The following is a 25,464-nucleotide window of genomic DNA, read 5'->3' as shown; positions in this document are numbered from 1 at the left end:
TAAACTCATGTCCGAAGGGTGGAGGTCATGGCATTAGAGCTGGTGCATCAAAAGCCAAAGTGGAAGTTGAATGTAGGGCAATAAATCCATAATCCCAGCAGTTGGAGGCTCAGGAAGGCAGACAGATTGTTTTGAGTTCGAAGCTATCATTTTGAGTTCGGGCTACATAGTGAGTAACATGCCAGCCTGGGCTACATAGCAAGACCGTGTCTCAAAGACTATGGCAGCATGCTTGTTGTTTCCTGTATTGAGATCGAGTAGTTGGCAGGAACTGGGCTATCTGCTGCTAAAGCCTTGACTTTCTGTTGGCAGCAATCAGTTAAGCTGCACAAGCTTGTGGAGGAGCACAACAAGGTCCAGGTCACAATCACCATGAAAGGCAAAGGTAAGATCCGCAGTCTCCACGCCCACTGTTTCACAGCAGGCTCTACCATCTGTCCTCCTTATTATCGAAGACAAAACTCCTTTCCGACTGAATCCAGGACTGGGAGTTTGGTGAGACGAATGAAGGATCAAAAACTGAAGGAGGCTAAGACTACAAGTGCTTTCCCCAGATCTGCAGAGCCCTGAGAGTCTGTCCTGTTCAGCTTTGAGCCGAAGGCCTGGCTTGCCTCTTCCTCTTCCAAACTTTCCATCATCTTCTTAGATTTCAGCTTCAAGTTTTCTGTGCCCTCCGCATTTCATATAATTGGACATTAATGTGCAAACTGAAGACTCCTTTGTCTTTTTCAGCTAGCTAGAACCCAAAGATCCTGCACCATACATTGTAAGCTGTCATCTGAAACTTAGGCTTGAGTAGAGGTTTTCGATGCTGGCTGGACTCTATCTGTTCTGAGCTGGCTTAGGGTGGGGTGGCCACAGTCTTGTGTAAAGAATAAAGAACTTCAACAGGGGCAACAGAAGGTCTCCAGGTCACTTGTGGCCTCAAAGTGCTCACAGGGCTCCAGTGCCCAGACAGAGCAAGCAACAACCGGAGGACACCTCTCTCTTGACTTATGCTCTAAAAATTTACTTTGCACAGAGCCTCTCTGGATATCAGGTTCTAAACAGGAAGCTGGTGCTCCCCATCCTTTGCTAGGCCCCAGGAAACAATTCCCTAATTCTAACTCTCTTGTGATTTTTCAGTCGAGTGGAAAGGGGCACCAGGCAGGTGAGCAGGTAGGGTAGGTCTTGCCCAATGGGGAAACAAGCAGATTAGAGTTCTTAGTTATTTTAATTCTTGAAAGAAAATGGGAAAAGGCCAAGACAGTCATGGGACTTTTTGCTGTCACCTAGGTCTGCAGGAGCTGGAGTCCCGTCTCCTGGTTCCGGGAGACATTCTTGTTCTTCCAGGGAGAACTGCATTGCCCTGTGATGCTGTCCTGATCGATGGGAGTTGTGTAGTGAATGAAGGAATGCTCACAGGTAGGCTGTTGACACCCAGCATCCTTTTCCTTACCCAGCAGGCCAAGCAAATCAGATCCTTCATCCGTAGCAAGCAGGGGTCATGCCTTTCACTAGACTATGACACAGATAAGGAAGGTCTATTCTACCTATTTTATTCAAGTGAAGACACAGACATACAAGAAGACAGCATCAGTCCACAATAGGATTAAGCCAAAAACCAGAAACCTAGAAGAAACATTTCCTATCCCGTGGGATTTATTGCTGAATGGTGGTGTGAAGGAGAAAACAGAAGCAGGCTTAGATAGGTGAACAGGTGGAAAAACAGTCTCTTCATAAATCTGAGAATGGTTCTATCAGCATGCAAACATCACAGCCTGAAAAATAATTAGGTCCCAGTCAGAAGGGAGGAGAGATCTGCCTCACTGTGTGCTCTGTACGTGGGAGCTATTTAGAACTGGGTCTCACGAAAAGTTACAGTGTACTGCTCTATTCTGCAGATTCAAGGCCCTTGTTGATCTCATGTCATGGCTCAGGTGGCACTAGTGTTCACCTAGAGTTTTGAAAGTCTTCTGGTAATTGTTTAGCTAGGAAGATGCTGTTTATACAATTGCCCTTTAGTTAAGGAAGAAACTGTGCAACACAGCACATTCTAACAGGAGAGACTGTTTAGAAGATCAAGGCTAAAAGCAATTTCCCCTTTATGCTGATGGACCTTTAAACCTTCTTGTTTCCATATGGTACAAAGATGGGAAGAGATACACACAAACCTTGAACATGACCCGGGTTTAGCAGAAATCCGTTGTCTGCTTCTAAATTGTTTACCACAGGAAGATCTTCCATTTACAAATGGGTCTACTTAATGTAAAATTGGGATAAAATGTAGAAAATCTGAATATGTTGGGTTTAATGGCAAGCTATCTCCTTTAATGTGTTGAAATCAACCTGTCTTGTGATGGCAGTGGTGAGGGTTTGCACATAGAACGTTGCCATAGCACCCAATTTGCAGACCGTAAGCCATTGGCTGGCCTCTGTCCCTCATGACCCCACAGCTTGAATATGGCTGTACTGTGATTGCTTCTCTCACTGGGCAATGGAGAGCATGACACCAGAGGCAGGAAAGACAGGAAGGAAGATGCAGGCCTTCCATCTGATCCTTCTCCTATGAGCTACATGATTTGCCTCGAGTCTCAGGAAAAGCCAGAATGTTCCAGAGAATTAAAAATGATCTAAAATGACCTTGAATGGCAAAGGGCTTTTCTTATGTTCACTTCCGGCAAAACTGAAGTCACCAATACCAATATCTACATATTCTGAGTGCTGAAAATGAAAGGGAAAACAATCTATTTTAGAGTCAGACCCAGTGAAATAGAAATATACATGAAAATAACTATGTTCATTAATTTCTTCAACAGTACATAAATTACAGCGTGTATCAAATATTTTATTTCATATAGGAAATGGACCCCACTGGTTCACGTACTGTGAAAAGGATCCAGATAGAACCACCATAATGTTAGAGGCAGATTCCTGGCTGAAATGTGGTCAATGTTAGTATATGAGTCCACAAATACAACTCAGATGCATCTATTTTCCATCTGCAAAATAACCCTTGGTAGATATATAGAAGTTTCATCTACATAGAAACAATACACAAACACTCCACTATCCCTATAGTGACCTATTTTATAAATAGCCTTTATATCTCCCTGCATCATGACATCAAACAAACTAGGCTAGGAGCTATTAAAATACCAACTTACAAATGAGGGAACAGAGTTGAACATAGACCACAGCTGCTTGGGGGTTAGTAATAGAGTCAGAACTGACACCTGGACGAAGAAGGTGGTCTAAGGTGGGACAGCTGTTGTTGCCACTTTGCCTTGTCACCCTTTGCTCATGCAGCTGTTCCCTTCCACAGCACCTGTGCATCGGCAGAATTTTCTCTTCAACTGTCACGGCTATGTCGGAAGCTTAACTTTATCTTCTGACTATGTTTGGTGTTTATTTTGGTGCAAGTCAGTGACCCCATCAGTCACTCCCCTTTTCCATTAATTTATTTAGTTAAGCATGTTACGGCCAAATCACAGCCCCTTCTTCCTCTCCTTTCAGCCCCATTCTTCCCCATTCCCCCCTCCACTTCTCTTCAGAGTCAGAGACAGCTCCTGTTCCAATTATTAGAGGACCCATAATGACCAAGCTGCACATCTGCTACATATGTGTAGCATAGGTAGTTCCAGTCTGTGCATGATCTTTGGTTGGTGGTGCAGTCTCTGTGAGCCCCATGGGCCCAGGTTAGTTGACTCTGCTGGTCTTCTTGTGGAGTTCTTCCCCTCTGTGTCCCTCTATCCTTCCTCCCGCTCTTTCCACAAGACTCCCCTCATTTAGACTATTATCTGGCTGTGGGTTTCTGCATCAGTTTCCATCAGCTTCTGGGTGGAACCTCTCAGAAGACAGCCTGGCTCCTGTCTGCAAGCATAGCAGAGCATCATTAATACTGTCAGGGGTTGGCTCTCTCCCATGTGATGGATCTCAAGTTGGACCAGTCCTTGGTTGGCCTTTCCCTCAATCTGTGCTCCATCTTATCATCTTTATCCCTGCCCTTCTTGTAGGCAGGACAAATTTGGGGTCAGAAGTTTTGTGGGTGGGTTGCTCTTCCTCTCTCTCCACTGAGAAGACTACACTGGCTACAGGAGGTGGCCACTTCTGTATTCCCTGCTGCTAGGAGCCTCAGCTAGGGTCACCCCCATAGACACCTGGGAGCCTCCATCTTCTCAGAGATGCCCAACACCACTGATTTTCATCCTTTCTCCTCTACCCGATCCCACCCCTATTCTCCACTCCATTACCTCTCCCAACCTATTCCCTCCCTCCATCTACTTCATATGTCTATATTATTTTCCCTCTGAGTGAGCTTCAAGCATCCTCCCATAGACCTTCCTTGTTACTTTAAGTCTGTGGATTATAGTGTGGTTATCCTGTACATATTATGGCTAATATGCACTTATAAGTGAGTACATACCATTCATGCCTTTTTGGGTCTGAGTTACCTCACTCAGAATGATATTTGATAGTTCCTTCTATTTGCCTCCAAATTGCACGATGTCTTTGTTTTAAATAGCTGAGTATCATTCCATTGTGTAAATTTCGGCATTAAAAACATCTGTTCTTTGGTTTAGGGACATCTAAGTTGTTTCCAGTTTCTTTCTATTTCAAGCTGCTATGAACATAGTTGAGTAAGTATCCTTGTGGTATGGTGGAGCATCTTTTGGGTATATGCCCAGGAGTGGTATAGCTGGGTCTTGAGGTAGTACTATTCCCAACTTACTGAGAAACTGCCAGGTTGATTTCCACAGTGGTTGTACAAGTTTGCACTCCCGCCAGCAATAGTGGAGTGTTCCTGTTGCTCCACATCCTCGCCAGCATGTACTGTCATTTGAGTTTTTTGATCTTAGCCATTCTGATGGGTGTAAGATAGAATCTCAGTGTCATTTTGATTTATATTTCCCTGATAACTAAGGACACTGAATTTTTCTTTAAGTGCTTCTTGGTCATTAGATATTCTTCAGTTGAGAATTTTCTGTTTAGTTCTGTACCCCATTTTTAATTGGGTTACTTGGTTTGTTGGTATTTAATTTCTTGAGTTCTTTATATATTTGTTATTAGTCATCTGTCAGATGTAGGATTGGTGAAGGTCTTTTTCCATTCTGAAGGCTGCTATTTTGTACTATTGATGGTGTCTTTTGCCTTCAAGAAGCTTTTTGGTTTTATGAGGTTTCATTTATTAATTGTCAGTTGATCTTAGTGCCTGGGCTGTTGCTATGGCCATCTTACCAAAAGCAATCCACAAATTCAATGCAATTCCCATCAAAATTCTAACACAATTCTTTACGACAATGAAAGAGCAATTCTCAACTTCGTATAAAAAAAAACAACAACACAGAATAACTAAAACAATCCTGCACAATGAAAGAACTTTTAGACGTATCACCATTCATGATTTCAATCTGTAATGAAATACTAATAAAAACTGTATTTTTTATTCAGTAGTAATAAAACTGCATTTTTATGGTATTTGCATAAAAACAGACAGGTTGATTAATGGAATCAAATAAAAGACCTAGAAATAAACCCACACTCCTTTGATTTTTTTTGACGAAGAAGCAAAAAACATACAATGGACAAAAGATAGCATCTTCAACAGATGGTGCTGGTCTGACTGGATGTCTGCATGCAGAAGAATACAAATAGATCCTTATCTACCACCCCACTGGCACAGGAGACAACGTCCTGAACAGAACACCAACAGTTATTGTTGACTCCATTCTGTCAACTCAAGTCCTCGAGGACATCAGGATAGAATGAGGTCTAGACCCACGTCTTCTTGTGGTTGGAATGTCCCCTGAGTCTGGAAGGCTCTCTGAGGCTTGTCTCCCAGTTTTTATAGCCTTATTGGGTATTTTCATATCCTCCTGAGGTGCAGGTCCCTTTTCTTAGGGGCACATGGTGTATAAGTCTCTTTTGGATGCTCTTCCCTCATTTTCTAATTTTGGATGGAAGTGCAAGAGAGGGATGACACGGTGATGAGAAGGGTTTTCCTTACTTTCTGGAAGTCCCTAGAATCCACAACCAAACCAAACTTACAAATGTTTTTAGGACTCAGAGGCCAGTTTTCAACTTCTCTGTCTTTTGTGCCTCCTTTTCTGAGGCAGATGCCATCTTGAAGGACCTTGCTTCCCCTTAGAGGGGAGGTAAGCAAGACACAAAAAGGATGCACGCAGAATCCATTAACACTTACCATTTTCTTAGAATCAGTGTGTGCTGTTTGATAGCAACATTTCACACACACTTCCATATTTACAATGCAGTTCTTTCGAGGTGGGTGAATATGAGGCCCAGAGAGAAATAATTTGGCGATATTCACACAAAATCAAAGCAGTGCCCCTGAGATCCGGGTGCATATTTTTGTTGTTTAGCTCTTCATTCTGGATTTCACCAGTTTATTAGCAGAAAATCTAGTGGGGGTACAGCGATGAGAGAGTCTGAGAAGGTTCCCGAAACATACGGAAAACACGAGAGCCATAGATAACACACATTCCTAACAACTGCTTCAGGAAGAAAAACACCCAAGCCAAGGCATTGCTTCCCTAGAGCCTATGCTTCTAGCCAGTGCCTTTTGCTTCCCTTGGGGATGCTTAAAGAAGAGAAGGTGTCATTCTTCCTCCTCTTACTACTCATGAAAGAACTGATTGATTTGAAGTTCAGGACAGATGCAGTGACCTGACAGGAACACACAGGATGTTTCCTTTGCAGTCTTTCTGAGTTGATATTCTGAGGCACAAGCTTGCAAGTGATTGCTAGATCAGAACTCTTCCTCTATCTCTTCTTTCATTTTTTCCCTCTCTTCTTCTCACCCATCCTTTCTCTTGTGTGTTCACCTGTCTACTTGATACAAGTTCTGAAATGCTTGTTGTGAGCCAGGCACTGGGCTGGGATCAGCAAGAGACAGGAAAACTGGCTCCGCTGGTGGGTCATTTTCTGTCAAACAATCCCAGTGATGCAATAAACAAGAGCATGGCATTTCAAGCATTGTCAGCATGAAGTGGCATCTAGCTCTGTGGGGACGTGGTAGAATCTCTTTCTGACAGATGCTGAGGTCTCAAGGTCCCTGGTGCCAACTCTGTAATTGAGAGTGCACAATCGAAGTACTTCCTTCTGAAACGCACTCCAACTTCCTTGCACCCTAATTTTTTCAGGTAAATCCATCTTTTTTGGACTCCCCAGAAAGGCCCAGACATGTAATTCTTAATACTATATAATTAATATTAATTCTATGTAAATTTGTCTGCCTGGACTGTCATTTCCCAAACAGTATCTTGAGGTGACTTTATTTGATCAGCAGCTGTCTGTCTCCAATTTCACTGGGGTTTATAAAAAGAAACTAGTTGCTATTTAGTCAAAGCAATCTTCTGAAAGAATTTTTTTTTGTCACAGAGTAATGTGAAAATATCTACGTATTATAGGAGCTGACTTCAAAAATAATGTGGTACAATTATCTGGAGGATGGCTACATAGTTCTCTGTCTTCTACAGAGTCAGTTAAGATGCAATTAGTACATCTACACAATGGATGAAAGTCATCACTGTTTCAAAGAAAATAGAGTAAGGGCAGTTCTCAGCTTAAGGGATTTGCTGAAGAATATTTAAGACTGCAATAAAAAGTGTTATAGCTTCTTAAACCTTACAATGTAAACATATTCCACACTAGAAGCCAGCTTTGAAGGAACATTAATAGAATAACCTAAGTAATTGCTTTTATTAACTCAGTCATACAGCTAGCAGAAAACACATCTTTGAACCTATTATATGCCATAGAGTAAAATGAGAAGTACAAAAAATTCTATATGACAACGTTCCTGCCCTCAGTTATTACCTAGAGAGATAAGAAAGAAATGTTACTACAGTCAATATAATGCCTTTTCTAAATTAGGAAGATGGCATATTATTTTGCTAATTGGACATTTAACAAAAGAGTGATGAATTTTAAATTTGGTCTAGTACATTTTAAATCTTGGAACTAAGAAGTATTATTGACAATTTTGGCAGGGTGGGGGTGTCTGTGAAACGTGTTCTTTTGAACGTCTAGCTTGTGTTGTTTGTACCTCGGACCATCTGTCTTACAGAATGTCACCTTCCAGGGGAAGGAGACAGAGTCTGTAGCAGCCAATACCAGGAGGCATTGAGGGGTTGGCCAAAGGGTCAACAAGGGGCCTGCTAAGTTGGAGCTTCCATAGGGATTAACCATGGAGGCCATTGGAGTTCCTGTGGGCTTGGGGGACCTAGCAACAGAGTCTAGAGTTTAGTTTGTTAATGGCAAGGGAAAAGAAATATTTTTCATAGGAAATAGGATAATGGTGTGCTGGATAGTTTCATGTGACCTGGACACAGGCTAAAGTTATCTGAAAGGAGAGACCTTCAATTAAGAAAATGTTGCATAATATGAGACTGACCGTAAGCCTGTAGGGCATTTCTAAATTGGTGATTGATGGGGGAGGGCCTAGCCAATTGTGGATGGTGCCATTCCTGGGCTGGCTGGTCCTGGGTTCTACAGGAAAGCAGGCTGAGCAAGGCATAGAAAACAGGCCAGTAAGCATCACCCCTTTATGGCCTCTGCATCAGCTCCTGCCTCCATGTTACTGCCCTGTTTGAGGACCCGTTCTGACTTCCTTCAGTGATCGGCTACCACATGGAAATGTAAGCCAAACAAACTGTTTGCTTCCCAGCTTGCTTTTTGATCCTGGTACTTTGTCACAGCAATTGAAACCCTAACTAGTAAAAGTGAAATGGAGGCTTCCTTAGGAGTCACCTGGGAACTGTCTAGAAGGACTGTGATTTTCCAGCATGGGACCCTGAGCTTGATAAGGACAGGGCTTCTGTCTCTTGTGTATGTTACATTCCCAGCACGTCAGTTTCTGGCATAGAGTAAGCACTTTAAGGTATTTGTGGAATAAATGGGGAAATGTGTAGATGCATGAATAAATGGCCAAAGAAAAGGCGAGTCGAAATAAGCAAGCACATGTTTACAGCTTCTGGAACAGTGCTGGGTGATGGATGCTTAGCACATGGCTAGCTGATAATTTAACTGCTCACTAAATTGTGAAGAAGAAGAAACCACACATTTCATACCCAGGAGTGATAAGCAGAGTTTAGGCATATATTTAAACTAGAATCAAGCCTACCATTGCATGAGCCGTAGGCATCCCTGACCAGGCAATTGACTCATGGGATGAGTGCTAAAACGGGTTTGCTTACGGTCATACAGTCTCTTGAAACTGGCCTCCACCCATTCTGACTACCCGAGTTTACACAAAATCAACAAAATGCAACCTTCTTTAGGAGAAAGTATACCTGTTACAAAGACACCATTGCCCCAAACGGAAAACACCATGCCCTGGAAATCCCACAGCTTGGAGGACTACCGGAAACACGTGCTTTTCTGTGGAACGGAAGTGATCCAGGTCAAGCCATCTGGGGAGAGACCTGTGAGAGCTGTTGTTCTGCAGATAGGTGAGTGGATCCAACTATGGCAAACTTGAGTCATGCTGGAGGTGGGGAGACTTGGAGGTGGGAAATTTTGCGTAGGATTTTGGAGTTTGCCATATTCTGGTAACAGCAGCCATACTCTTTCCTAACCAAACCCTTCTGATTCTAAGTTGCCATCACTTTATATTGAACATTCATTGAACCCGTACATGCAATGAGTGGCATGCAAGATGTTGGAAATTTCCCTAAAGGCTTGTGGCTGTGGGCTTGTCTTCCCCCACCCCCCATGCTTCCTTTGAGTGTTTCCCTGCAAACGAATTCCAGTCACAACAACCAGGAAGGATTTTTCATCTCCAAAAGTTGCTTGCTGGATACCACCACCTGAGTGATCTGCAGACACTTCAGGATCAAAGGTCTAGACATGACCTCATGTCTTCAATTGCCTCTCTATGAACAGCATTACATCTAGCCCAGCTGTTAATATCATCTTTCTCTTTCTCTCAGACCAAAGGACTCTGCTACCACCTGCTGAGTCATGGTCCCCTTGCCTTCCCTGTCATGCTTGTCATTTATGCAGGCTTCGTCATTTCAAGTCTGCACTATCGTACCCAGAAACACTTTTTTTGACTGTTTTCTTTCAGCTTTTACTCTAATCTCTCTCTAAACTGTTACTCAGCCTGTCACCACAGACACATTTTCTTAGCTCAGTTCCCAGTAGTACATTCCTATCATGCTCAGAATGTTTTCATAGCTGTATTCATTTTCATATTCACATGACATTACACAACCAAGGCCTCCCATGACCTGGTCCAAGCTCAGTGTGTGTTTGTGCCGCTATACACATCCATAGACAAAAAAAATAAAAATCTTGCTTTTTGATACTGTGTTTTGATTTATGAATTCAGTTATGCTAGCTGAATACTGTTTTAATTTTAAAATATGGCTTCTGTGTTAAAAACAAGTTAGCATCCCTCAGCCAGATGTGCATACAGAAACTAATGTGTTTTTTTTTTTTTTAGTTAGAGTTTATTCACTTTGTATCTCAGCTGTAACCCCCTCCCTCATCCCCTCACAATCCCACCCTCTGTTTTCTTCTCCTATGCCCCTCCCCAGTCCAATGGTAGGGGAGATCCTCCTCCCTTCCATCTGACCATAGTCTATCAAGTCTCATCAGGACTGGCTTCTTTGTCTTCCTCTGTGGCCTGTAAGGTTGCTCTCCCCTCAGGTGGAGGTGATCAAATGAGACGGAGATAGGACATCGGAAGAGGGAGAAAACAGGGAACAGGACAGGAGCCTATCACAGAGGGCTTTGGAAAGACTCTACCCAGCAGGGTATCAAAACATATACTGAGACTCATAGCCATACTTTGGGGGGAGTTCAGGGAATCTTATGAAAGAAGGGGGAGATAGAAAGACTTGGAGGGGACAGGAGCTCCAGAAAGAGAATAACAGAACCAAAAAGTCTCGGCACAGGGGTCTTTTCTGAGACTAATACTCAGAAACTAATGTTTAAAGTCCTATAAAGCAATGATATTTTCACATTAGCAAGAAGCTGAACTAAGAGACTATGCCTTTTTATGAGTGCCTCCAATGAGCTTAGATAGCAGCTTGGAGAGAAACTAAGCTTCTGTTCTCCAAAGTCCAGAAAGTCATGTTGAGAAAACCAGCAAGAAATAGGGACAAGGCCCACTTTATTCTTATACACCTGACTCATACTTAAAACATAGAGCAGCCAACCATTTTCGTCAGGAAGTAAGGCAGAAATGAACATTTACTGAATGTTATGAAAGTTAACAAATTAACACTTGCTCCTTAAGGTTATGGTATGATAGAAGAGACAGATGGATGCACTCACGATTAGCTCAGTTAACTAAGCTATGGAGTGGTGACAGATGCCATATGACCAAGTATTACAGGGAATGGATTATTCTTGGTTCAAGGATGGATGTAGGATTCAGGAAACACTCTTGGGTGAGGCGTCATTTGAAACAAATCCTGATAGGGTGAGGGAGGGTTTAGCAAATAATATTAGAGCTAGAAAGGTAGGCACAAAATTGAAAGTGCAAGGGTCTTCTGGGACCACTGAGTAGTTACGACAGTCTATCACGATAGAAGTAGATGACATTGAACGGGACTTTCAGTACTGTGCCTTGAACTTTGAGCTTCAGCCTATGCACCTATATTTTAAAGAAATCACTCACCTTAGGCCTTCTGCTTCATTAAATCTTCAGTTATTTTCTAACCTGTATCTTTTTTCAACACATAACTGCTTTTTCAAAGTTTTTCTTGGCATCTCATTTGCTCTGGTCACCGTTTTCAACTCCCAAGCCTGGTTTTTCTTAACTCTGCAGATGAACGGATGGTGTACTGTGGAGACCACGGAGGCTCCAACTCCCAGAACAAGAGGAATTAAACAGGGCTGAGTGACTGCAACTGATTGTTCTCAGCGAGTTTTGGCAAGGAAGGCAAATGCACTGTTAGATCAGAGCAGTGCTGTTTCCATCTCAGACTCTAGTGACATGACCACTGAGGTTTGGAAAGAAGCTGAGACCCTCACCCTCTGTGGTTATCTTCCTAGGCTATAATACAGCAAAAGGGGACTTGGTGAGATCCATCCTGTACCCCCGACCTCTGAACTTCAAACTGTATAACGATGCCTTCAAGTTCATTGTGTTCCTGGCCTGCATTGGTGTTGTGGGATTTTTCTATGCCCTAGGTGTCTACATGTACCATGAAGTAAGTACTGCGAATAAGTCTTGCCAATCATAGTTTATCAAGACCTAACTCCAGAGGGTTAGATAAGATTGACTCTAGATCCCACCATTCTGTGAATCAATGCTGTCCAAAAGAACTTTCTCAGGTTGTAGAAATATTCTATTCCTACATCTCCGGCATGAAAAGACTTGGCTGGAAATACAGCTAGCTCAGTGGTAGAGTGCTTGCTTAGCATGTACAAGGCTCTGGTCTTCATTTCCATAAATACACACACACACACACACACACACACACACTGTTGTGCAGTTCATTGACTACTTCACCATTTGGTTTGTAATGAGAGGTTTCTCCGGTCATGACATGGAAAATAGGCAAGCCCAGAGAGCTTTATAAGAAATACATGTTTTTCAACATCCACTTAATTAGATGAGAAAAATAAACACAACACAGAAAAATATAAGTGCCTTCTAGAATTGATAAGCAATTAAGGGAGAAGCCGAGCAGGGTAGGAAGAGGTCAGAATGAAGGGCATCTTTTTAAATATATATATATTGTTTATTACAATTTAGTCACTCTGTATCCCAGCTGTAGCCCCCTCCTTCATTCCCTCCCTATCCTGTCCTCCCTCCCTCTTCTCCTCCTGTGCCCCTTCCCCATTCCACTGATGGGGAGGTCCTCCTCCCCTTCCATCTGACCCTAGCCTATTAGGTCTCATTAGGACTGTCTGCATTGTCTTCCTCTGTGGCCTGGTAAGGCTGCCCCCAATCAGGGGGAAGTGATTAAAGAGCCAGCCACTGAGTTCATGTCAGAGACAGTCCCTGTTCCCATTACTATGGAACCCACTTGGAGACTGAACTGCCATGGGCTACACCTGTACAGAGGTTCTAGATTATCTCTATGCATGGTCCTTGGTTGGAGTATCACTCTCAGAAAAGACCCCTGGGCTCAGATTTTTTTTTGGTTGTGTTGTTCCTGTCCCCTCCAGGTCTTTCTATCTCCCCCTTCTTTCATAAGATTCCCTGTTCTCTGCCCAAAGTTTGGCTATGAGTCTCAGCATCTGTTTTAATATCCTATTCGACAGTCTTTCAGAGGCCCTCTGTGGGTAGGTTCATGTTTTGCTCCTTGTTTTCACCCTCTCCTGATGTCTATCCCATTTGCCTTTCTGAATGAGAATTGAACATCTTACCCAGGGTCCTCCTTCTTGCTTAGAGTCTTTAGGTCTACAGATTTTAGGATGATTATCCTATATTATATATCTAATAACCACTTAGAAGTGACTACATACCATGTGTATCTTTTTGCTTCTGGGATACCTCACTCAGGATGATCTTTTTAGTTCCCACCATTTGCCTGAAAATTTCATGATTTCCTTGTTTTTAATTGCTGAGTAGTATTCCATTGTGTAAATGTACCACAATTTCTATATCCATCCTCAATTGAGGGACATCTGGGTTGTTTCCAGATTTTGGTTATTACAAATGAAGAAGCTATGAACATGGTTGAGCAAATGTCCTCGTTGTATACTTGAGCATCTTTTGGATATATGCCTAGGAGTGATATAGCTGGTTCTTGAGGTAGTGCTATTCCTAATTGTCTGAGAAAGCACCAGATGGATTTCCAAAGTAGTTGTACAAGTTTACATTCCCACCAGCAATAGAGCTGGGTTCCCCTTTCTCCTCATCCTCTCCAGCATGTGTTGTCACTTGAGTGTTCGATATTAGCCATTCTGATGGGTGTAAAGTGAAATCTCAGGGTCGTTTTGATTTGCATTTCCCTGATGACTAAGGATGTTGAACATTTATTTAAATATTTCTCTGCCATTCGATATCCCTCTTGACAAAGATGCCAAAACCATCCAATGGAAAAAAGACAGTATCTTCAACAAATGGTGCTGGCCTAACTGGATGTCTACATGTAGAAAAATGCAAATAGATCCATACTTATCACCCTGCACAAAACTAAAGTCCAAGTGGATCAAAGGCTTCAACATGAAACTAGACACACTAAATCTATTTAGAAGAAAAATTGGAGAAAAGCCTTGAACTCATTGGCACAGGAGTAAACTTCCTGAACAGAACACCAACAGCACAGGTTCTAAGAGCAATAATCAATAAATGGGACCTCAGGAAACTGAAAAACTTCTGTAAAGCAAAGGACACTGTCATCAGAACAAAACAACAGCCTTCAGACTGGAAAAGATCTTCACCAACCTTGTATCTGACAGAGGGCTAATATCCAGAATACATAAAGAACTCAAGAACTTAAAGCAACAAATCGAGTAATCCAATTAAGAAAATGGGATACAGAGCTAAGCAGAGAACTCTCAATAGAGGAATACCGAATGTCAGAGAAATACTTAAAGAAATGCTCAGCATGCTTATCTATCAGGGAAATGTAAATCAAAATGACCCTGAGATTTCACCTTGCACTGATCAGAATGCCTAAGATCAAAAACTCAAGTGACAACACATGAAGGGGGTCTTTACTGTCCCATCTAGCTTTAACGTTTTCCATGCAGTTTTGAAAGTAGTATCCCAAGCAACCCTGAACATGAGATAAGTGGCTTTGCCCATGCTCTCTGTTTGTTGTCTGGAGCAGAATTAAGCATTTACTTTTCCTTTCCAGATCTGTTGCCTTCTTTCCTTTAAGCAACAGGGTACCAAGTTCATGTGCGTGCTTCCCTTCACTGGTGATCAGGGAAGGAGGGGTTGTCATTTGTGACCTCTGAAGGTTTCTCTGGTGGCGAGAGTTCACTCTGCTGTGCATTCATGTGGACCCCTGTTTGTAGCAGCTCTATTCAAAATAGCCAGAAGCTGGAAACCTAGATGTCCCTCAGTGGTGGAATGGATACAGAGATTGTGCTACATTTACACAATGGAATACTACTCAGCAATTAAAAACAAGGAATCGTGAAATTTGCAGGCAAATGGTGGGAATAAGCAAAGGTCATCTTGAGTGAGGTAATCCAGAAGCAGAGAGACACACATGGTATATATTCACTCATAAGTTGATATTAGCCATATAATATAGGATAAACATACTAAAATTTATGCTCCTAAAGAAGCTAAGCAACAAGAAAGACCCTAGGGAAGACTCTCAGTCCTCATTTATAAGGACAAATGCTATAGATATCGGATACAGAAGGAGATGGGGAACAGGACAGGAGCCTACCACCGACAACCTCTGAAAGACTCTACTAATAGATTGAGGTATCGAAGCAGAGGTTGAGACTCATAGCCAAACTTTGGGCAGAGTGCTGGTTATCTTATAAAAGAAGGGGGAGATAGAAAGACCTGGAGGGGACAAGAGCTCCAAAAGGAGACCAAGAAAGCCAAAAAAAAAAAAAAAAAAAAAACAACAAAACAAACCTGAATCCTGGGGATCCTGCAGAGACTGATACCCCAACCTAGGACAATGCATGGAGAGGACATAAAACCCTGGCTCAGATGTAGCCCATAGACTCAGTCTCCAAGTGGGTTCCATAGTAAGGGAAAGAAGGGCTTTCTCTGGCAGTAACAGGCTCTCTGAACACCTCCCCTTGGGGGGTGCACCCTTGCCAGGCCACAGAGGAAGACAGTGCAACCAGTCTTAATGAGACCTGATAGGCTAACGTCAAATAGAAGGGGAGGAAGACCTCACTTATCAGTGAACTAGGGCAGGGCACTAGGGACTAGGGGGAGAAAAGGGTGGGATTAGGAGGGGGAAAGGGAGGGGACCACAGCCAGGATACAAATTGAATAAATTGTAATAAATGATAATAATAAAAAAATTTTAAAAAGAAAAGCAAAGTAAACCTTGGCATATCCTAGAAGTGACCGTTTCCTGGACAGGGCTCAACATGCAGTCCACATCAAGGCTGGAGGTTGGACCCCAGACCTTGTGGGTCAGAAACTTAGGCCCTGTGGCAGCTGCTGTGAGCATTGCTTCAGGATTAGAAACATTTGAGTCTGTAGGATCAGAATGCCTCTATATGAGTAGCTGGAGACAGTGGAGAAAGCAGTGGTTGTAGGAAGCATGTGATAATGTTATCTGGTACAGACCTGTGTGTGCCATAGTGAGAAAACCTGATATCAGTAATGGCTACCCCAGAGCTAAGAACACACCAAGATCACTGCGGTGATCTTGGCAGCTATGATCCCAGTGTTTGTCAGGTCACTGAGCACTGCTTCTTCTCTGGACACTAAACTGGGATTTAGACTTTCAGACAAACAAGGACTCAAAGGTGATGAGCCACAGCTCCTGTGCCCAGGACATTAGCCCTGGTGAGGGGAGGAGATTTCAAAACTAATGTTAAGCTTTGGAGTGAACTATTATGACCTAAGACCAGCGCACGTGAGCAGTGTGATGCCCGTGTGAGTCCCTGGGAGTTCAGAAGGTGTATGGAGGTGAGAGCTGGGTGTTCAGGTGGAGGGAAATTGAGTGATGAAGGGTCAGGGAGACTTGGAACAGAGGTCCAAAAGGCCATCTTTGTTATATAATAGGGACACTATGTGCATTTTTTAGGTACAATGAAGAGACCAGCTACTGAGGAAGCCAACTCACCAGAATTCTCTGAGCTGAGATCTAGGGCTCTCAGGTGTTACAGGAGGCAGCAGGGAGAAGGTTGCAAGGAAGGTGCCATCTTGCCCTGCTGGGCTAACCTGTATGCTTCCTTCTCCTGTCTTCAGGTTCCTCCAAGAGAAACCGTAACCATGGCTCTGATTCTCCTCACTGCTACTGTTCCTCCCGTGCTCCCAGCCGCCCTGACCATAGGCAATGTGTACGCCCAGAAAAGGCTCAAGAAGAAGATGATTTTCTGCATCTCCCCACAAAGAATCAACATGTGTGGCCAGATAAACCTCGTGTGCTTTGACAAAGTGGGTTCCAAACTTACCAGGTTGGCGGTTGATGGTTTTGATGTACTGGAGTAGAGATTTGCTTTGCCTCAAGGACAGCCTATCCTGGCAGGGAGGCCATGGTCGGTCGTGTTCACACACAGAGGGGCCACCACAGGAAGCAATGTGGCAATGGAGGTGGGCAATCACCTTCAAGACCTAGGCAAGAGGTTCTCCAACCTTCCCCAAATATTGAACCACAGTGTCCCCAGATATTCAAACACATGAGCATGTAGGAGAGGGTTAACATTCAAACCACAACACAAGGGAAGTAGGGGTGATAGAAAGGCCACCTGGGGACAACTGAAAAGACTGTTCCTAGTCTTATGCCTGGAGAGTTGAGGGGAAGCTGCATGAATGGACCTGGCACAGCTGTGCCCAGGTGAAAGCAGCCTGTCTTTTAGATTATGTTACGTCCCCTTTCCCTTCCCTTTTCATCTGGCAAACAACAACAAAGCAGTGCTCATTCTCCATCAGAAAGGAATTGGAGAGTTAGCTGAGCAGCAGCTTGGCTTTAGACTCATGGTCAGACTCCAGCTCCTTGATTTCTGATGGTGTCTATTCTCATACACCCAACAGCGTCACAAGAGTCTATAATATAGGTGGATGTTTTATAAACCGTGTCCCTTACATAATTTTCCCCAGAGGCTTTTATTTTACTTTCTGTGTGACACTTTTCTCTGCACCCTCATTATCATCATCTGCTTGACGGCCAAAGGGGCTGCCTCTCCACCTGACTGGGCATGTCAAAATGAGGACTCTAGCCCTGACTTCCAAACAAAGTGTCTCCATCGTTATTTCATGTAAAAAGCTTAAACTATGATCACACAGGATATTGTAACAGAATACCCCACAATTAATTTTCAATCAGTGTTATATTGCAGGGCTTCTGAAAGTATTTATTTCTCTCTCTCTCTCGATTTGTTAGATGATCTGTAAGACATATTTTCAATTCAGTCTGAGCTTGGGCTTGAACATTATGATAAAGGTCTTTCTTTCTCCATTCTATTCTTTTAAGATTAGAACTTTAACAATAATTTCATTTTCTTTCTGTTTGAGGTTATTTTTGATGTGTGAGGTCATTTTCACGTGGAGAAATAACACGGTCTCATTTCTCTTACCCTGCTGTCAAATCTCTCTATGTTCATGCACAGAACATTGATGCTTAAAAGCATAACCTCCCAAAGAAAACATCTCAGTTTGAATTAAGCTGCTAATTCTTTCTGAAATGGAATAACTCAAGGGGATTTGGATGGTGAACATACAGGTTGGTACCTTAGAGAAAGCGGGAGGGAAACGCAGCAAATTGCTCCTTTACAAAAGTCACCCTTAAGGAATGATTCCTCCGAGCATGCTGCCTCTTTTTGGGAAAGCTGAATAAATTTGAGAAAGAAGGATTTCTTTAATTCTTTTAATATGGAGACCCAGAGTGGGCTTTACCTTCCCACATGCCTGGTGGAACTCACCTATATTCCTGCTGGTGGAGGAAGGCTTTCTGGGTTCTAGTTTAGTCTTCCAGCCTGTAGACCACTGTCTTCTCATGGAGTACAGTTATCTGGTTCTCCTGTGTTTGCTCAGTTGTAAGGAGGAGAACCTTGCAAATCCATGTCTGTAAACCATCACACCAATATAACGTGTTATTATGACAGATGGTGTCATCCAATAGGAAGCTGGGAAACCCAGTGTTTTCTGTGGAGATGGCTTTAAATAGCTCATGGGGGAGCTGCTGATGTCTGTTCTTAGTGTCATGACTGCCTGACCTGTTTCGGAACAGCAGCAGCCACTCTACTCACTCTGAGTGGTTAGCCTAAGGCTGCAAGTCCACAGGGCATGCAGCTAATGAACAGCTGGGATGTGGAAAGTGGTATAATAGGCTCGTTTCTATTTGCTTTCTAGGTTACATTAACTGACAAATACTGTTCATAATACAGAGGATCTCATGACCACTTTCCTCTTGGTCTGATAATAAAACTCATGCCGATGGGCCTTAATTAATGTCTACGATTAACATTTCATTCCGTTTCTGGGCTGAAAGTTGTTTATCAACATTTTATTGTGATCTGAATGGCTACTGTATTGGCTATCATTTTAGAAAATTATGGTGAACCAAAATGCTAAGAGTCTTGGACTAACTGGTCTTGAAAAGACATCAGGTGCCCACTGCAGAGTCAGCTGTGAGGTAGCTCTTGCTGAATTTCCACTTAAGGAAGCTGTCTATAGCAACAACGGCAGACAGGACAACATGCAAGCTGAATTAAAGAAAGCTTTGCACAGTATCACATAGAAACTGGAACCTCTTGGACAGATGATTATTGTCAAAATTTTGGATGACTGGATATGCTGTGGGTTTTTTGTTTTTGTTTTTGTTTTTGTTTTGGTTTATTTTTTTTTTTGGATGCTTAGATTTTGTTTAAATTATGACATCAGAGCATTATCTATTCTGCTGAAAATCACTTGTAACTTTTTATTCAGACAGGAACTCTCACAGAAGATGGGCTGGACCTCTGGGGGACCGTTCCTACTGCTGCCAACTGGTAGGACGCTAAGACAGGATGTATGGTGGGAGGCTGCTTTGGTGAAGTTCAAATCCATCTTTGTAAAGCTTGTGAAATGAGATTTACACTGGCTCCCAATTATTTTAACTTGTTTAATTAAATGTACCCCAAGTCAGACAAAAAAAAAAGAAGACCTGGAAATTCAACATGAAAAATGCAATAGAACGAGGTAGATGAGTAAGGAGCCAAACGAGTAAGAATCAAGACTATGCTTAATTAAAGATCACGAGGCTTCCCGAGGTTGGGCAGACAAGTGTGTTCAGAGACCCAGAAAGGAACTCCATTGGCTCGCTGTGGAGCTCACAGTCTACTGGGATGAAGACACGAGAATGGACTCACCTTCAGTGTGTAACACATGCCATAACAGTTATTACTATGGAGACAGAAAAATAAGAATGGTGACAGAACAGTCATTTTTTGATATAACATGTAGCTTTGATTTTTGTGACACATGATGATTGAAGGTAGAGAGTGATTTTTGAAGTTTAGTGCATCAACGATGGCTCTCTGAAAATGATGGCATACGAGGTAGATTTTTTAAAAGCACAGTTTACAGACCTGGACTAAAGGCTGTCAAGGTAGAGCAAAGAAGATAACCATACAGATACATCCCTCAGAGCAGAGCAGGAGAAGGAAGAGTGAGCCTCGCCCCTTCCTGCAGGGCTGAAGTATGCCTTTGTCAGACAGGCATCACTAGCTTGTTCACCAAGCTAGTCATGGAGCTAGATGCAGCACAGGCACAGTGCAAGGTTACAGGAGATGGCCCAGGCTGAGCACAGGGAACGGCTTGATTTCTGGCTCTATTTATGTGTGTTTGCATGTGACTATTCAGACATACAGATTAGGCCCCTGTCCAGAGGAGTAGGGTGCCTGTGATCCAGGGCAATGAAGGAGGAAAATACTTGGTAAAAAAAAAAAAAAACAAGGAAAAAACTTGGTACTTTGGACTCCTATCTTCTTCCTGTGACCTTAGTACTCTGATGCTTTTAAGGGTAGAATCAACTAAACTTAATCACTGTTCAGTTCAAAAGTAGGAAGGGATAAAGGTAAATGATGCCATATTAAACTGTCAATGAGGAAGAAGAGGCTTCATTGGCAGGATGTGTGGACTAGAAAGAAGTTTCAGGAAATGGTGGTAGACTGCAAGAAATGGGAGTAATGAGAATCAGTTCAAAGCCTCTGTTTGCTTTCAGTTGATTGGACCACTAAATAGGCTTCCTCCTTCCCCAGTTATCTCGTAAATCCAGAGATTTCTTCCTTACAGTATGTGGCTGCTTAGAGGGCTTTCTGGATTTATATGCAATGTCACAAAAGTCCATGTGATTATATCCAAGGCCTCCTGAAATTTGGTTCTTGATTGGCCTGTGGTAGTCTATGTCAAAAGGAAAATCCACATCCAACACAAAGGAGAGTTAGGTAAACATTCCTCTGCAGGTACAATGCTATGGCTGAAAACTGAAAAGCCCAAGCAAGCAGAGGGCCATGAACAGAAAAATCCCCGAACAAGTAGAGACAAAGCAAGAAGCTTAGTCTGGCTCTAGAATTAGGGCACGAAGGATATTGGTAGATCAGCAGCTGTAAGGTGAAGTAGAGCTAGGGCAGGTAGCCTTGATTACCAAGTGACTCAGCACGTGTCTGAGTATGATCCCTTTCACCCCCCAAAAAATCTGTAAGCAGCTTGAGGTACAAAGGTAAAAAACCAAATATACAAACCAAACACTTACTGATAATGAATCATAAATTTATTTTAAACCTACGCTTTATATATTTACACAATTTTACAGTGTATTAAAGACGAAAGCAAATTTACATAGTAACAAGGTGAATGTTCTTGTTTTTAGGTAATGAATTAAACCTTGGCTGACTATTTGATACAGTAGGAGCATACTTGGGTTTTTCGGATTCTCTGAGGATTTCTTTTAACATTTAAAAGGATTTAAAAAAAATCATTTTAAGTATCTGTTTGGGTCCTGAGCATAGGCATATGCACTGTGTTTGAACCTGGTATTCATGAGGCTCAAAACAGATGCTCCTGAATTGTTACTGCTAGCTGTGAGCTGTCGAAAGGGTTCTGGAACCTGCGCCAGGCCCTCTCCAGCATCTTGATCAGTGTTTTGATCTTGTAATTGTCAATACTGAGAATGTTACCTTATGTAAACACATATTACAAAAGAACAGAAGTATGTTTAGGGCCTTATCAGAAACTGTTGCACATTCAGTCCTGATTCCAAGCCAATGTTTGAATGCTTTTGATAATGAAACTCATGTTTCTGGCAACGCAACTAGCAAATTTGAAACCAAACGTTCTGATAGAAAGACACACTTATTTAATACATACTAAGGAATGACAGTGAGAAAATGTTAAAAGTCGTTTTCCATGATTAAACCATCATGTTCTGTAGCTGAAAGTTTGGTGTGTATAGTACAAACACTGCAATTTATAATGTTACAGTAGTTTATGTTCTGAGCCCAGGGATTCTGGGCTTTGTTCCTTGATTCTGCCTGGTGTGCACTGTGCAACCTGGGGCGGCTGTGTGGACAGAGCCAAGGCTGCAGTGAAGCCATGGGAGGCAGCATGGGTTAGAGCTGCACAGAATACCTTAGATTCCTCACACGTTTGATTTTGGATTAGTTTGTGGTTGTTGACGTTCAGGAACACTTTCCTGCTGTCATAATTTTCACAGCCCCCACATTTATTCACTCGGTCCTATATGGGCTGTACCCAGAGCTTAGGAAGCAGTGCCTTGGAATAGGAAAAGTCACTGAAGGGGCAAAAGGTAAGAGTCAGCTAGCCGGAGTGCTGCCTTGGTACGATATAAGGGGCGGAGCATACACATGACTTTACTGATGATTTTAACCTTGTCTTTTTAACCAGTTTCCAGGCAGTCCACAGCTTTGCCTCAGGCAAGGCTGTGCCCTGGGGCCCGCTGTGTGCAGCCATGGCCAGCTGCCACTCCCTGATCCTTCTTGATGGGACCATTCAAGGAGACCCTTTGGACCTCAAAATGTTTGAAGGCACTGGCTGGGTAAGGTGATAACTGTATCAAGAAAATTTGAAGAAACCTTTATTGGTAGAACTGGATCCTTTTGAGTTCAGTTACAAATCTAGAAAATGGGCATTGATCACTGATCACTGTTATAAGTGTGTAATCATTATGAATATTTGTTTTTCAAATTTTTATCAGTATAGATTTATCATACAAAGTGATGGGATTTATCACATTTTCGTCAATATCATGTACTTTGATGGACTGACCTTCCCTGCATTATCCTTCTGATTTGTAAATAATCTTTTTTGTATGTACACATTACATATATGGTGTATATATGTGTATGTAATCTAAGCACCACATATGAGTGAAAATATGCAATACTTGGCTTTCTGGGCTTAGCTTATTTCACTTAATATGATCTCCTGTTCCACTGAATTTCCATTCCAAATGACATTCCATTTGATGAATGAATAGCCCTCTGCTCTGTAAGTGCGCCACTGTTTTCTTATCCACTTATTTATTGGTGGACACTTAGGCTGATTCTCTGTCTTCACTGTTGTAGACTGTGCCATAGCAAACAGGATCATATCGTGATCTTATTTTTAGTTTTTTCAGGAACTTTTTTTTTCATGATTTTCAAAATAGCTGGCTGATTTACATTACTACCAACAGCATATAAGGGTCTCTTTTTCTCTAAGTCCCTATCAGCATTTGTTGTGGCTGCTCTCTCACTTTACATGCTCTCTTCACTCTGTTAGTCTCCTTGGATGTGCAGCCTGTTAATGTCGTGGTCCCATTTGTCAGTTCTTGCTGCTATTTCCTGAGCTGTTGGAACCTTTTTCAGAAACTCCACAACCATGTCTGTATCTTGAACTGTTTCCCCCTAGTAAATCTAAAATTCCAGGTCTTACATTAAAGTCTTTGATGCATTTTAAATCAATATTTTTACCAGGTAGGCAATAGGAATGTAGTTTTATTTTGCATGTGCAAATCCACATGTCCCAGGACCATTAGCTGAAAGGGCGTTTTTTTCCCATACATATGGAAAAATATATTTTAATATATAAAACATATTGTGAAAGTTCAGATGTCTGTAATTGCTTTATCACTGGATCTTATCTGTTCTCTCGACCTACATTCTGTGTTTGTGTTAGTACCATGCTAGTTTTTTTCCATGGATCTGTACTATAACTTGACATCAGCTGTTGTGACACCTCTCGCATTGTTCTTTTTGTTTTGGATTGCTTTGATCCTTTGCAGTCTTTTGTACATCTGCATGAACTTTAGAAGTGTATTTTTCTAGTTCTGTGAGGAACATCTGCAAAATCTTTTATGTGGATCAAATTCAACCTGCAGGCTGCTTTTGGTAATATGGCAATTTCTATAACATTGATTCTGCCAATCAATGAACATGGGCGATCTATCCATCTTCTACTGTCTTTTTCAATTTTGTTCAACGATGCTTTGAAGTTTTTATTGCACAGGGTTTCCACATCCTTGGTTAAGTTTATTCCTAGTTATTTTTATTGCTTTTGAGCAATGCATCTCTTTATCTAAGTACATTTGGTTCAGCAAGAAAAATCATCTTCCACACTTGCAAGTGATGTGGACTACTGGGAAAAAAAAAAAAAAACAAGTTTAGATTCAGAAGACAATTATACTAACCTTCCTCAGTTCTACATTTCAGTTATTAATGGAAAGAGATTATTAAAGAATAACATATTCTTCTTTAATACTTTCACTAACCCTAAATACCTTATTTATTACAAACATACAACATTTGGAATCACATAGTTTGCTTGTCAATATAGGAAGTTCATAAGTATCTTTATGGAGGTAAAGCATAATTTTTAAAAGATCTATACTAATTTTTCTGCACATTAAAAATTGTTGAATACTATCTACTGAACAACACTGAGATTCACAGCAGGGTTAGGCTCTATAAATGGCTAAAAAGAGCTGAGGCAACCTTGGAAAGACCCCTCAACTCTATCCTTTATGCAAATGAGCTCTGAGGGAAGGATGACAGCCCTGTAGTACCCTAAGACTCCAGACACAGAGGGAGGAAGAGCAAGCTTAGGGTTATTCATTACCACCAGTTACACGTCTGGGTGGAAAAGTCAGAAAAAGCTTCACTGTTTTGTTAAAAGTTGTTTCTTAAAAAATTTTTAGTACTCTTTCAATAAAGCTTATAGACATTATTTCTTACCATTATGTTTTTATGTATATTGCTATCAGTTCTTTTAAAAAATTATTTCTAAACTTACTTTATAAGCTGATTACAGCCACCTTCCCTTTTCTTCCCCCAGTCTCACCCTCACACTTTCTCCCCTATTTCCCCCCTCTCCTTAGCCTCAGAGAAGGGGAGGCCCCTTATGGGTACTAACCCACCTTTGTAATTACAAGTATCAACAAGACTAGGAGCATCTTCTCCCACTGAGGCCAGACAAGGCAGTCCAGCTACGTAGAAGGGATCCAAAGGCAGGTGACAGAGTCAGAGACAGCCCCCTCTCTAATTGTTAGGGGACCCACATGAAGAACAAACTGTACATCTGCTACATATGTGCAGGGGGCCTGGGTCCAGCCCATTCATGATCTTTGGTTGGTGGTTCAGTCTCTGTGAGCCACCATGGGCCCAGGTTAGTTGACTCTGTAGGTCTTCTTGTGGTGTCCTTAACCCCTCCATCTCCCTCAATCCTTCCTCCCAATCTTCTACAAGAATCCCCCAGCTCTACCTATTTGTTTGGCTGTGGGTCTCTGCATCTGTTTCTATCAGCTTCTATCAGCTTCTCAGAAGATAGTTGAGCCTGAAGTCACCACCTCCTGTAGCCAGGTGTGACTTCCAGTGGAGAAGAGGACACCAACCCACAAAACCTTTGGCCCAAAATTTGTCTGACCTACA

At 42.1% G+C, this 25,464-nt stretch overlaps 1 protein-coding gene across 2 annotated transcripts in view; it reads left to right on the top strand.

Annotated features, from left to right (window-relative positions):
- Positions 1–25,464, top strand: part of Atp13a5 (ATPase 13A5) — a 130,631-nt gene that overhangs the window by 39,487 nt on the left and 65,680 nt on the right. For both annotated transcript variants that reach the window (XM_021661904.2, XM_060370167.1), the window contains exons 8-14: positions 313–385; positions 1,276–1,404; positions 9,279–9,449; positions 12,004–12,161; positions 16,808–16,996; positions 19,487–19,548; positions 22,445–22,595. In XM_021661904.2, coding sequence (XP_021517579.2) covers positions 313–385; positions 1,276–1,404; positions 9,279–9,449; positions 12,004–12,161; positions 16,808–16,996; positions 19,487–19,548; positions 22,445–22,595 — 933 coding nt within the window. The remainder of the gene's footprint in view (positions 1–312; positions 386–1,275; positions 1,405–9,278; positions 9,450–12,003; positions 12,162–16,807; positions 16,997–19,486; positions 19,549–22,444; positions 22,596–25,464) is intronic.

The sequence above is a fragment of the Meriones unguiculatus genome, chromosome 17, assembly GCF_030254825.1.
Source record: "Meriones unguiculatus strain TT.TT164.6M chromosome 17, Bangor_MerUng_6.1, whole genome shotgun sequence".
Taxonomy (NCBI): domain Eukaryota; kingdom Metazoa; phylum Chordata; class Mammalia; order Rodentia; family Muridae; genus Meriones; species Meriones unguiculatus.
The sequence above is the reverse complement of the archived record's forward strand: the minus strand, read 5'-3'. Positions and strand labels throughout refer to the sequence as shown.